At 37.7% G+C, this 11,494-nt stretch overlaps 4 protein-coding genes across 6 annotated transcripts; 1 reads left to right on the top strand and 3 right to left on the bottom strand.

The window, feature by feature from the left end:
• Positions 1-119: 119 nt before the first annotated feature.
• LOC110856227 lies at positions 120-786 on the bottom strand. Its single transcript, XM_022104699.2, has 3 exons — positions 601-786; positions 386-528; positions 120-311 (listed from the first exon to the last, which is right to left on the bottom strand). The coding sequence occupies exons 1-3, from the start codon at positions 691-693 to the stop codon at positions 221-223; spliced, it is 327 nt and encodes a 108-aa protein (XP_021960391.1). The 5' UTR covers positions 694-786; the 3' UTR covers positions 120-220.
• A 1,327-nt stretch (positions 787-2,113) lies between these two features.
• On the top strand, positions 2,114-7,001 carry LOC110856225 (chromosome transmission fidelity protein 18 homolog). The gene is made up of 16 exons (XM_022104696.2): positions 2,114-2,326; positions 2,404-2,768; positions 2,844-2,987; positions 3,059-3,167; positions 3,595-3,734; positions 3,819-3,864; positions 3,936-4,087; positions 4,154-4,335; positions 4,412-4,648; positions 4,724-4,883; positions 5,289-5,453; positions 5,527-5,679; positions 5,746-5,879; positions 5,965-6,226; positions 6,310-6,388; positions 6,803-7,001. Exons 1-16 carry the CDS (start codon positions 2,260-2,262, stop codon positions 6,886-6,888), a joined length of 2,481 nt encoding a protein of 826 aa, XP_021960388.1. The 5' UTR covers positions 2,114-2,259; the 3' UTR covers positions 6,889-7,001.
• On the bottom strand, positions 6,911-8,595 carry LOC110856226. 3 transcript variants are annotated; one of them, XR_004836260.1, is made up of 4 exons: positions 7,932-8,594; positions 7,818-7,842; positions 7,331-7,494; positions 6,911-7,253 (listed from the first exon to the last, which is right to left on the bottom strand). XR_004836260.1 is itself a non-coding variant. In XM_022104697.2 (3 exons), exons 1-3 carry the CDS (start codon positions 8,510-8,512, stop codon positions 7,076-7,078), a joined length of 711 nt encoding a protein of 236 aa, XP_021960389.1. In that variant the 5' UTR covers positions 8,513-8,595; the 3' UTR covers positions 6,911-7,075. The 3 variants fall into 3 exon arrangements, 1 of the variants encoding a protein (XP_021960389.1); XR_002548555.2 differs by lacking the exon at positions 7,818-7,842 and having other exon boundaries at positions 7,932-8,592; XM_022104697.2 differs by lacking the exon at positions 7,818-7,842 and having other exon boundaries at positions 8,144-8,595.
• Positions 8,596-8,829: 234 nt separating this feature from the next.
• Positions 8,830-11,085, bottom strand: LOC110856364. Its single transcript, XM_022104848.2, has 5 exons — positions 10,064-11,085; positions 9,909-9,986; positions 9,763-9,842; positions 9,638-9,696; positions 8,830-9,307 (listed from the first exon to the last, which is right to left on the bottom strand). The coding sequence occupies exons 1-5, from the start codon at positions 10,868-10,870 to the stop codon at positions 8,961-8,963; spliced, it is 1,371 nt and encodes a 456-aa protein (XP_021960540.2). The 5' UTR covers positions 10,871-11,085; the 3' UTR covers positions 8,830-8,960.
• Between the last annotated feature and the right edge of the window lie 409 nt (positions 11,086-11,494).

The following is an 11,494-nucleotide window of genomic DNA, read 5'->3' as shown; positions in this document are numbered from 1 at the left end:
ATATCATTTTGACACCCTCATCAATAATTTATTTCCGAAAATTATTTCTAAATTATGCAATGAATTGAATTAATAATGAACCGAACGCCAAATGACGACCCGATCGAGACCAGTTTTTGTACTCTTTATAGACTTTATGAAATTTATTTATTATTGATGTATGAATTTATTCCTGTAAAAATAACACTTTAGGTGTTTGTTAACACAAAATTTATCTGTTTTAGTAGTCGATTCCCACCGCGTGTGACACCTTCTCCCACAATGTTTTTACTTGATCGGAACGTTTGTTAAAATTTGCGGGGTAAGATCCACTAGAAATTGTGTTTATTCAAATTATATGTAATTATGCATAAAGTAATAACGTTCTTTAAGAGTGCTTTCTTACTAGCTGGTGGCATACGGGTCGTCCACTTGGTAATAGATTATCTTCCAGAAGTAGACGACAATCACAATCCACACGATGAACGCTGCAAAATTTAAGAGGACTTGGAGAATTGGAAGGGTTGACTGGACCAAGCCAAACTCTGCCTGCAATTAATATTAAATATTATTTAGGTCAGGAAATAGTTACAAAAGAAGGAATAAATATTTGTAGATTACGGGACGTATGAAGTCATCCGGGGTCAGGTTAATCAGTGCAGTTTTGTTGACCAGGGGATAAAGGCGTGGAGAAACACTGTCAAAACGTTCCATTTCATGTAGAAAATTGTGTTCCAAGATGTATAGACGAGGTCCACGCTCAAGTTTGTTACAAGACAAACAAGAATTTGTATAGTGCAAAAAAAATTGAAAACGAGTGAATCACTGCTTTTAGAGTGGCATTTTAACACAGATTTGTTCAGTTCGGTGCAAAATGTGGTATAAATGAATAGATCATCTATGTACGTATGACGTATGCATGCATAATAAATGAATGACTTTTCGTAGTCATTATTATTCATCTTACAATTACAATAGTAAATTTTTATTAAACAAATCGGTTGAATTTAATCGTTTAAAAGAACAAAATGAAAATGAAGAAGGCACAAATTGCAGCAATGACGGAAAGAATGGCTTGGATGAGTGGGGGCGTCATTGCTACGACGTTGGCGTTGGGACAGACTCCATTTTCACAGGCCTAGAATAAATTGTCATTTAAAATTATATAAGTAAAAATATCCTCCTCTAAAAATGTAGAAGATACAGTTTAAAGAACAATCCATGCAATTTCATATCGTAATTTACGACTCGTAAAATATACTTTGATTTTTTTTGTAAAATTCGTACCGGACACAAACTTCTACTGGTTTCGTCGTGACCATCTATTCGACCATGGTTTCCTTCTCTGCCATATTGTTCTCCATGATTGGGGGGTTGTACTGATGATGTCACTGTACGTAAGGTCGCTCCAAGAGTAACGGCTAAAACAATGAAGAGTGGTCCCATTCTTAAAAAAATTGACCTTTGTACAAGTTTGCACTACGGCGAAGTTCTGTGGTTGACCAAAAACTGTCATATTAATTCGGCTTGTTTGTATTTTTATGGACTGCAAGCAACCGTAAAAAACTTGACCGTTTTTTTGTCATGCAAATGTACAATTTTCATCGGGAAATCGGCACGTTAAGGGGTTTTTGAACTTTACTAAACACGCGACAATTAGCTTGGAATGTGTCGGTAATTGATGTAATTTTGTGTCAATTACCAAATTTTAATGGTTAGTGGGAAGAAGAGGTGAAGATTACATGTGTTATGCCGCAGTATATGTAAATAATAGCGTATGCATATTCATCCACCCATGCAATTTTGACCAATTAATTGATCTTGATTTCAAGAAAATATAGCATTTTTTAGACATTTTTGACCTCCATTTAATATCAAAGAGATGTTTGTGTTGCTTTTTCAGCGATTTCATGTCTTGATCGACTGCTGAATTTCATCCAATTTTTCTGAGATTCTTAGGAATATCAGGAGATTTAAATATAAATTAATTAATATAAATTCTAAATTAATTATATTTTAGTGGTGAAATTTCCGATTTCATTTTTGATAAAGTGGAACATTGGGATTGAGATGAGATTGAGTTTTCTCTTTGTCTCCTTCTGCAAGCAAAATGCTTTCAGAGCGGCATTACATAGCGGGACCAGGTTTGAGTGAAGTTTTTCACTTCTTAGTTCTTGCAACTGATTTCCTATTTAATTTAACATAATTAACTTAATTGTGATCCAAATCATCAATTTCTTGTGATTTGAAATTAAGTTGTAAGTACTGTCATTGCTCAAAATGGATTGTGACGTGGAAAATGATGACCCCTTGTTTTTTACGGAAACTGGGAAGAGGCGATCGAGAGGTAAATAATTCAAATAATTTGAAATACAGCATGTGTTATGAAATAATGACTTATCGATATCGTTGTGTATTTATTAGACGACGTGGAATTCATCAAGTTGACCAAGAGGCAACGAACAACACCGTCAAACCCAACGTCAGAGTTGGACGTTGAAGATACCATCATCGACACGGATGAGAATGTTGACTCGGAAAGTGTCCCATTTATCGTGCCTTATCGCCGCGTTCTTCGCCACATCCCGCAGGATATTCCATACGTCCCAGTAACCACCGAGTCCGGGTCGAGAGTGTATCTCAGAATTTTGCAAACGGAGAAAAAAACGAGTGAAGAACTAGGTGAGGATGAGGAGGATGAGCCTCGTAAATTGATAACCACAGAAGGAGGGAAGAACTGCCAGCTATTTAATAATTGGGGCGCAATTAAAGCGGAAGCAAGGATTTTGGTACGAGAAACGAGGCGATTTGTTAAAGTAGTTTCGTAATTTTTAAATCTTTGGCTTGCTTTTGACACGTTTCAGAAAGACAGGTTTCATCGCAGTTTGGCAAACATAGTCGAAAATGAAGACGTGGTGGCGGGGCTGGGGGTGGACAACCGGTGCGAAGAGTCACTTTGGGTTGAAAAATATAAGCCTAGGTCGTATTTGGACTTGTTAAGTGAAGAGGTACATATTTGTTATACATATTTATTTATAAGATAACGTTCGGCTTCTCAGAATGAGTTGTTTTATTGCAGGGAACAAATAAAACGCTGCTCCATTGGTTAAAACTCTGGGATAAATCTGTGTTCGGAACTGATTTTTTGGCAAAAGTCAAAATGACGAAGGATAAATATGCCAATTTGGGTATTACAATTTGAATAATGATTGACGTAGGACTCGATGACCAGCACATTTTTAATCATTTCTTGGTTCTGAGAATTTATTTGAAAATTCTAGACGACAAATTTGAGAGCATGTTGTTGCCATTTAAAAAATATATACACTCCAGATTTTGAAAGTTTTTGAAGTAGGAGATCTCAAGTTTAAGAAGCCTTCAGAAAAATTAGAAATCATCGAAATTGGCCTAAAAACTCACCACAATTCGATTAATCAAGTTGTGACTTCAAATTAGTCTTTCAGAATTTTAGAATAAATTCCCCGAGCCGAGAAATGATTACAAATGTACTGATTTTTACGATTTAGGTAATGAGTCAAGCCCTACGTTAACGTCTGCATTATATCTACTCCATATTATATACATAATTTTGTGCTGTGTTTTTCATATTTGTAGAGGCAAAGGAAAAAGAAAAACTGGAGAAGAAATTCCATTCCAAAGGTGCTAATGCTGCTGCTAATGCGTACGCCGGTCTTGACGAATATGACGAAATGGGAAGACCAAAACTGAAAGTGGCGTTGTTGTTTGGTCCACCGGTACGTAATTAATATTTATGACGATCTCACTTATTAAGGGCATTTTCTATTTTAATTTGCGTTATACTATTATTTATTGTTTAGGGCTTGGGGAAAACAACTTGTGCCCACGTTATTGCAAAACATGCAGGTTGGTTCATATATTGTTTAGTGTGATTCAAATATTTTGTAGATAAATACAAGTATATTTTTGTATTGTAGGGTATAGTGTTCGGGAAATGAATGCCAGTGATGATCGATCCGTGGACTACATTACTAAAGTTCTGGACGATGCTTTGCAGTCAAAGTCTGAAATCTTTCAAGATGGAAAGCCCAATTGTTTAATAATTGATGAAATTGATGGGGCTCCTGTGGTAAGTTTGATATCTTGTAGCATAGCACCACTTGTATCCATTTCTAACAATTGAAATCTATTGAAGGCCACGGTCAACGTCTTGATTGAGTTGATATCTGGAAATTCGGTGGAAAAAGGGAAAAAGAAGTTAAAGAAGGTTCTGAAACGCCCGATTATTTGCATCTGCAATGATTTATATGCACCGTCATTGAAGGAATTGAGAAAACATGCACTCGTTCTGCAATTCTTTCCAGTTACTGTGGCATGGTAGTAAAATAATTTATTCATTGTGAAGTTTTAGACTAATTTTCGGAAATTATGGTATATTTCTGATTTTTTGCAGTTTGGGAGAAAGACTGCACGAAATATCTTTACGGGAACACCTTCACCTTGATAATGGAACGATTCAAAGTCTTTGTGAGAAATCAGAGTGTGACATTCGCTCATGTTTGTCCACATTGCAGTTTCTGAAAAAGAAGAATTGCACTCCGAAAGATGCCTTGTTTTCGCAAATAGGAATGAAGGATAAATCGAAAGGTTTATTTTCTGTGTGGTCGGATATATTTACGATTCCGGATAGGTAAGAGAATAGCATCCACGTTATCTAATAGTTCAAAAATGTTCCATTTTTGACATTTTTGTGTATGTTTATTAGTAAACGGAACCGTTACGACAATGTGGACCCTTCTAAACCTGCTGTCCGATTTAACTCAGTTCTGAGAGTGGTCCAAAGCTATGGCGAGTATGAAAAACTACTCGGTGGTGTTTTTGAAAATTATCTAAGAAGCAAATTTAAAGATTGTTACTTTGAATCGGTAAGTTCACGTTCAGGTCACTCTACAACTCGAGATCTCCCAACGTATGCTCAAAGATTTTTACCGAATTAATTGCAAATTTATGGAATTTATAAAACACACGATCTCCCAATGCGCAAGTTTTAGAAGTTTTGCAGGAATATTTGCAGCCGAAGAGGAGAAAATGCACAGTAAATTGGGAAAGTGTAAAATCTGCGCTAAAATCTCCTCTTCGGATGCAAATACCTCCGTCAAATCTGCGCATTTGGAGATGGTGTCGCTTTGTATAATTTTGTATAATTTTTGCGATCGATTGGCACTAAATTGGTTAAAATCGGATAGAATACTCTGGGAGACTTCCATTGTTACATCATATTCGTTTTTTGTGTATGATTGTTTGATATTGTTCATTCTTTTGGTCCATAGATTCTAGAAGGGCTGAGTTGGACTAATTGGTTTTGCGAAATGAATGCATCAATTCAGCAACATCAAAATTACTCCCTGATGGGTTATCTTCCTATTCATTTTGTCGCCTGTCACTTTCTATTTGGTCAGCGAGCATGGTTCAAAATTAATTTTCCGTCGAACGATGTAAGTTTATAAACATTTATTAATCGTGAATATTTCAAAATAAGGGCAATAAACACATATATCTAAATTTTAGGCGACCCAAAAAATACCTCGAACTCGAAACATCATCAGTAACATGCTGTCCGAAGTTGTTCCTTCCGTTGGCAGATTTTTGGACGCACATAACGCCATAACTGATCTCCTTCCGTCCCTGCTCTCAGTAATTCAGCCGTCTACGATTAGACCGGTATGAGAACCGTAATGTAACTGTCATATTATTTTAATTGAAGTACTGCATTCTTTGTTTTTACAGGTACCAACGCAGATTTGGTCGGCTCGTGAAAGGGAAACATTACGCAACATTGTGGAAGTCATGATCGCATACAATTTATCATACTCGCAAATGAAAAGCGTGGAAAGTGGAGCGTACAATTTTGTGCTGGAACCGTGAGTTTAAAAAGCATAAGATTATTTGACTAAATTTTAATAATCAAGCAAACTAGTTAATTAATTACATAATTTGTTAACTCAGAGATATTGAGGCACTGACAAAACTGAAGCTTCAGGACACCCAAGGGTCAAAAAGAACTTTTGCATATGCCGTTAAGCAGCTAGTAGCTCGGGAAATAGAGACGGAAAAAATGCGTCGGAATGATAATGTTTTAATAGATTCACGATCACAATCTCTCCTGCCAAAACCAATTGAGGCTAATAATTCTCAAACAACTGTGAAGAAACAAACTCAAGAGTTTAAAGTACCCAAGCCAGTAGCTGTTTCTTCAAGGATTAAAGCTGTATGGGAATCCAATTATTGTTTTTTTTGGGGCTACTGAATTTAATAAATAATAAGCTTCTTCCGCATTACATGATTTTTTAGGAAATGACGACAAAGGATTTTTTTGGTAGAACGGTTGCCCTCTCGGCGCAAAAAACTCAAGACTTGTTGGCGTTGAAACGTACGTATTAGTTTTGAATATTGATACTTATTTATAACCTGTAGAACTCTAACAATGGAGGTCTCTCAGCGTATGTTCTCCGATTTTGACCAAATTAGTATAAATCGATCACAAATTTAATTAATGTGGAATTTGCAAAACACGATTTGCCAATGCTCAGGTTCGTTGGAGATATTTGAATCCAAAGAAGAAAAAAACGTGTTCTAAATTTGACAAATTTTACACTTTCCAAACTTACTGTGCATTTTCTCCTCGAATACAAATATTCTAGACAAACCTGAGCATTAGGAGATTGTGCATTGGCAAGTTTCATGTTAATTATGTTTGACACCAATTTGGTAAAAATCGGAGAGCTGAAAGACCTCATTGTACATGTTTAACTAGACAATATGTTTCTGATCCTTGTTTTTTTAGGACGGACATCAGGAATATATTTCCGCTTTAAGGAAGGATACAGCAATGCAGTTCGTAGATTAGTGAAGATGAAAGACTTGGAATGAAAAACTCGATAAGCAAATATTTTACATTTTGTTCATTTTATTTAATATCGACTGCGTCCATAAACGAGATAAGATATACTTTATGCAAAATAAATTAAACCTGTTAAAACTTATGTATGTGTCAATCCGGACAAATTAAATGGCAATGAGATTGGCATCTGAATTACATATGTACATAAATAGTTTGTTAAGTTGAATTGTATAATGCGGCCAACTTGAACAAAGACTCGGTGACCATTGTCGTTAGCTGGTTAAAGTTATTGTTGGAGTTAAAAAGGCCAAATATACTGCCAGGGTCATTATTCATCCTTGACGTGTATCCCCCACTTTGTTCACTTGCTGCATAACCGTAACCTCCAGAATTTCTGAAGTTTTAATTAATACAAAAATTACTCCAAGTTTGATAGTATCCCAAGATTTTTGTAAATATATGACTGCTTACGAGTTTGACTCTGAATATCCAGCTTTGACGGGTTCACTTGCAAAGTACCATAAGAAGAAGAAAATGAAGAACCAAATAATTCCGATTATGATCGCAATTACGACGGGAATGACAGGGAAGCCGTAGGAGGAAAGGCTTCCTCCGCATGTCCCACCTTCACAACCCTGCAACAAAAAGGTCACCCTTTCAGATAATGTAGGACTCGATGAGTCATCGCCAAAAGTGTCAAAATCAGCACATTTTTTATAATTTCTCGGCTCTGGGAATTTATCTAAAAATTCTGAACCACAAATTTTTAGAGCAGGGAGTTGTCAATTTTTGTCAGATTTTGACAGTTTTTGAAGCAATTTGAAGAAGCCTTCAGAAAATTTGGAACTCATCGAAATTGGCTTAAATAAGTCGCCGCCATTCAACTAATAAATTTGTCGTCCAGAATTTGAAAAGAAATCCCCAGACCCGAGCAGAAATGATATAAAATGATTTTTACGATTTTAGCGATGAGTCATCCGGTTCTGGTGTATGAAATTAAGCATTATTGTAGCAGTGAACTCATATGCAAAGTCATTTTGGTAGTCCTTGTACATTCTTAAAAATGTCTTACCTTAAAGTATTTAAGTGCTTAATGGAATTTCATCACTGCTAATTTGGTATCTGAATCACTATTACTTAATAAATATTACTCTACACGTCAAGCCGTTAAAAATACTAGAGTCAGTTTTGTGATTTGTAGTAGTCGTCCATGAGTTCCTTGGAGAAAAGAAGTCTAGCAAAGGGAATGTCAAGCGGGCAGAAGGTAAAGAAAAAGAATCTCACTGGACACAACCGCCCCTCAACCGTCGGCACAATCGTCCCATTTTTTCGAAGTGGTGACAAATCTGACGAGTTTTTGACCGATTCGAATTGATACTCTTCCTCATTTTCGAGCCCGAAGCGGTCAACGAGATCGGTTGTGGGCGTCTCAACAGTGGTCGTGGTGCCCCACAGCTTGTACTTCTTTTGCTTCACTTTGGACGGCGCAAGGAAAAAACTTCGTCCAGTGGCGTCATTTTGCTGGGGGATATTTTCTTGAATTTGTAGATTTGAGGGTGGGGTCGGGTTTCCTCGCACTAATTCGATCAACTTTAACACTAGCAGAAATTGGCCGAGTGAGAACAAAAGCGAGCAAATTTTGAGGACCCGCATTTTTGCAAATTTTTGCAATTTTGCTACCTATTTATCTTTGCAGTCAAGAAAGAAAGCTGGGCAATGAAGTTGTGTGTAACGCAGTTTTAAGATTGTGTATTGCTTACTTAAGTACGAGTAATGAGAAAAATGGTAATTCACCCCGGTGGTACCGCTACCCGACCAGTATGCATGCATAATATAGATAATTTATTTTGCATGAAAAAAGGATGCCAAGCTATTCGGTACATGAAATTGTGTCACTAGGTCTCCGAGAGTCTTTCCTGATCTTGAAATGGATATGTATTTATTTATTTTCGTTGAATGAACGAATCGAGTCCAGTCGAAAGTTGTTTTTTATTGTTTCTTAAAGTTGATGAATAAATACTTAATAATTTATATGCATGTACATTAGTTTTAAGAAATTATCCCAGCTATCCCCATTATCCCCAGCTTGTTTTTAAGCTGGCTAGCTTGTTTTTACTTTGACATTTGTTCCGGTGGGTGAACTGTTGTCGTCTTGAAAAGTTTTGGAAAAGGTATCCAGCGAGTTGTAGACTGTGTCAGATAACGAGTCCATCATGGATGCGGATTTTCTTCCGGTGGGGTAGGAAATGCGAGTAGAGTAACCGGACGAAGGAGGTGGACCATAAGCGGATGAAGGAGGCGGACCATAGGCGGAAGAAGGGGGTGGACCATAAGCTGGGGCAGGGGGTGGACCATAGGATGAAGCAGGGGGCGGACCATAAGCTGGGGCAGGGGGTGGGCCATAACCGGACGAAGGGGGTGGACCGTACGCTGGAGATGGCGGTGGACCTGGAAGAATGGAGCGAAATATGTTATTGCTGAAATGATTCTGGTGGAAGTAACGACGTGCACGAAATAAAGGGGAGAAAGTGGTTTCTTGCAGCTATTTATTTTGACCTGCAAGAAATTCAAGGCGCAAGGAACTACGCCGCGCCGCTGTACTTCATACGGCGTGTGGCTAAAAAACCTAAATGACCTTGCACTTTCTCCCAGTTTCTTGCACCTCCCATTTCTTGAATTTCTTCCTTTGCAGTGCAAGAAATGTGGCAAACCCGCAAGAAACGGAACACATGATGGTACGATATATCGGTTATCTTTGTATATAATTGGCTGAGTTACCGTATGCCATGGATGGAGGGGGCCCGTACGCCATTTGTGGGGCTGGGGCGTATCCATATCTAATAAAATATGATAAAAGATTAGGAGACGATTTAATTCATTTGCATTAAATAATATGACAATACCCTTCTTGACTCTCGCCCTTCCCTCCAGCTATAAAGTTCTTGTACAAGAACAAGAAAATTCCTGCCCAAACGATTCCAGCCTGCGAATTAATTAATTAATATTAACTGATGACACTTAATTTTACACTCATGATAATTGATTAAACCTTAATTGCAGCCAATATCTGGATAAGCGGAAGTCCTGAAATAACGTTGTTCGTATTGCAACCCCCGGAAATGCAACCCTATCACGACAGATATTATTTTAATGATTATTACCAAGTGGTAAAAAATTCTTTACAAAAAATATGCACGTATTTACCGGACACGCTCTCTCATCTCCCTCAATTCCATCCCCTCCTTCAATTGTTTTACTGTTCACGTCTCCGAGTTCATGTTCCGGCTCGACTTTTTTCTTCAACTGCTTCTTCACACTTCGATTTGGTTCGTGCAAATCGGAAACATTGATAATTCCATCGCCATCAATGTCATAGTCCTCCTGGACTCGCTGTGGTCGCTTCTTCTTCCGTATTCTTTTCGGTATTTCGGGCAGTTGAACTTGATATCCGGTAATTTGTGAAAAATCTGGCGGTGGTCCAAAGTTTCCATCTGTGTCCTCATTTTCAATTTTCTGGGGACGCTTTCTCCTCTTTTTTGAACTGCTTCCCTGTTTATTCGTCTTCCGGTTGGAAGAACTGCTTTGCTGAATATTTAGTAGGTCAGGATCTGCATAAGATTGCTGCTGAAATTGTTGCTGATTTTGGACTTGTTGTGGGTCAACGTAACCCAATTGGGGGTACGGTGGATATCGGTGAAAGGCAGGATTTATACTTTGAAACTGGGGAATATTTTGGGGAAATTGGGGGTGAAATTGTGGGGGGAGGAATTGTCGGTAGTTGTCTGTTGTCTCCTCTTCTTCTGCGGAAAATAATGAGTCGGATGGGATCAGTGAATCGGAATTTTTAGGAGCAGTTGTTGTTCCATTGTTGTTCTTTATTTTCTGAGCGGTGACCCCATGCAGGACAAGAACACTTAGGGAACAATAAATGATTGTTAGATGTTTCATTATTGTTATTCTTGAGTGGGGGGAAGTAGTAGAGAGACGCCGGGATGGAGGAATTCGCCACATTTTATATATTTTTAGGCCGAATTAAACCCCGGATGCGTCTTTTATGGTGAAGAAAGTTGTGAGTGGGACTGGTGCGTCGTCTCGCACACTAATAATTATTGTGACTTTGACCATTTTGTGGCAGTGGTGAGGAAGAGGAGGATGTAAGGTGTAGACGTCATAATTAGTGCGGTAGTGGTGTTTATGAACGTGTTTAGGTGTGGGGTTCATGCAGGTTCAAGTGCGGTTCAAATGTTACTGGCAAATAAGGATTCATGACATCTCCGAGAAGATCTGGTTAATGGAGCCAAAAAAGAAAGTAAATTGTTTGAGTTTGAGTGGTGGAATTATAATAATTTGGAGATTTGTATGTATGCGATGTATGTAGGAGTAAATGTGCCGAACGAATGTATGGGCACAGTTGACAGTGCTACTATGTAATTAGCAGATCAGAGGGCGAATATGTATTTATTTTCAGTTTTTTCATAATGACGACCGAGGGTCAAACTTTGTCGGTGTGTCTCTTAACTTTTATCGATCACAAAAACTTCAAAGTATCTTGATATATTTTTGCATTTTTTGTAGGTTTTCAGACATGTACATATTTCCGATAGTATTTGAAAAATATGTAAATTTTTTACATGT

The sequence above is a fragment of the Folsomia candida genome, unplaced genomic scaffold, assembly GCF_002217175.1.
Source record: "Folsomia candida strain VU population unplaced genomic scaffold, ASM221717v1 Fcan01_Sc015, whole genome shotgun sequence".
Taxonomy (NCBI): Eukaryota; Metazoa; Arthropoda; class Collembola; order Entomobryomorpha; family Isotomidae; genus Folsomia; species Folsomia candida.
This window is presented reverse-complemented; position numbering and strand designations above follow the sequence as displayed.

Excerpts from the sequence above, each read along its gene's own strand:
- LOC110856227 (XM_022104699.2), bottom strand. The coding sequence starts at position 693 with ATGGAACGTTTTGACAGTGTTTCTCCACGCCTTTATCCCCTGGTCAAC. Across the intron at positions 529-600 it reads CGGATGACTTCATACGTCCC|GCAGAGTTTGGCTTGGTCCA; the intron begins GTAATCTACAAA and ends TATTAATTGCAG. Across the intron at positions 312-385 it reads GACCCGTATGCCACCAGCTA|TGGATCTTACCCCGCAAATT; the intron begins GTAAGAAAGCAC and ends CACAATTTCTAG.
- LOC110856225 (XM_022104696.2), top strand. The coding sequence starts at position 2,260 with ATGGATTGTGACGTGGAAAATGATGACCCCTTGTTTTTTACGGAAACT. Across the intron at positions 3,735-3,818 it reads CGTTGTTGTTTGGTCCACCG|GGCTTGGGGAAAACAACTTG; the intron begins GTACGTAATTAA and ends TTTATTGTTTAG. Across the intron at positions 4,088-4,153 it reads AAATTGATGGGGCTCCTGTG|GCCACGGTCAACGTCTTGAT; the intron begins GTAAGTTTGATA and ends AATCTATTGAAG.
- LOC110856226 (XM_022104697.2), bottom strand. The coding sequence starts at position 8,512 with ATGCGGGTCCTCAAAATTTGCTCGCTTTTGTTCTCACTCGGCCAATTT. Across the intron at positions 7,495-8,143 it reads TTGAGGGGCGGTTGTGTCCA|GGTTGTGAAGGTGGGACATG; the intron begins GTGAGATTCTTT and ends TTTTTGTTGCAG. Across the intron at positions 7,254-7,330 it reads GGATATTCAGAGTCAAACTC|AAATTCTGGAGGTTACGGTT; the intron begins GTAAGCAGTCAT and ends TTAAAACTTCAG.
- LOC110856364 (XM_022104848.2), bottom strand. The coding sequence starts at position 10,870 with ATGTGGCGAATTCCTCCATCCCGGCGTCTCTCTACTACTTCCCCCCAC. Across the intron at positions 9,987-10,063 it reads GAGATGAGAGAGCGTGTCCG|GGTTGCATTTCCGGGGGTTG; the intron begins GTAAATACGTGC and ends CTGTCGTGATAG. Across the intron at positions 9,308-9,637 it reads CCCTCCATCCATGGCATACG|GTCCACCGCCATCTCCAGCG; the intron begins GTAACTCAGCCA and ends CCATTCTTCCAG.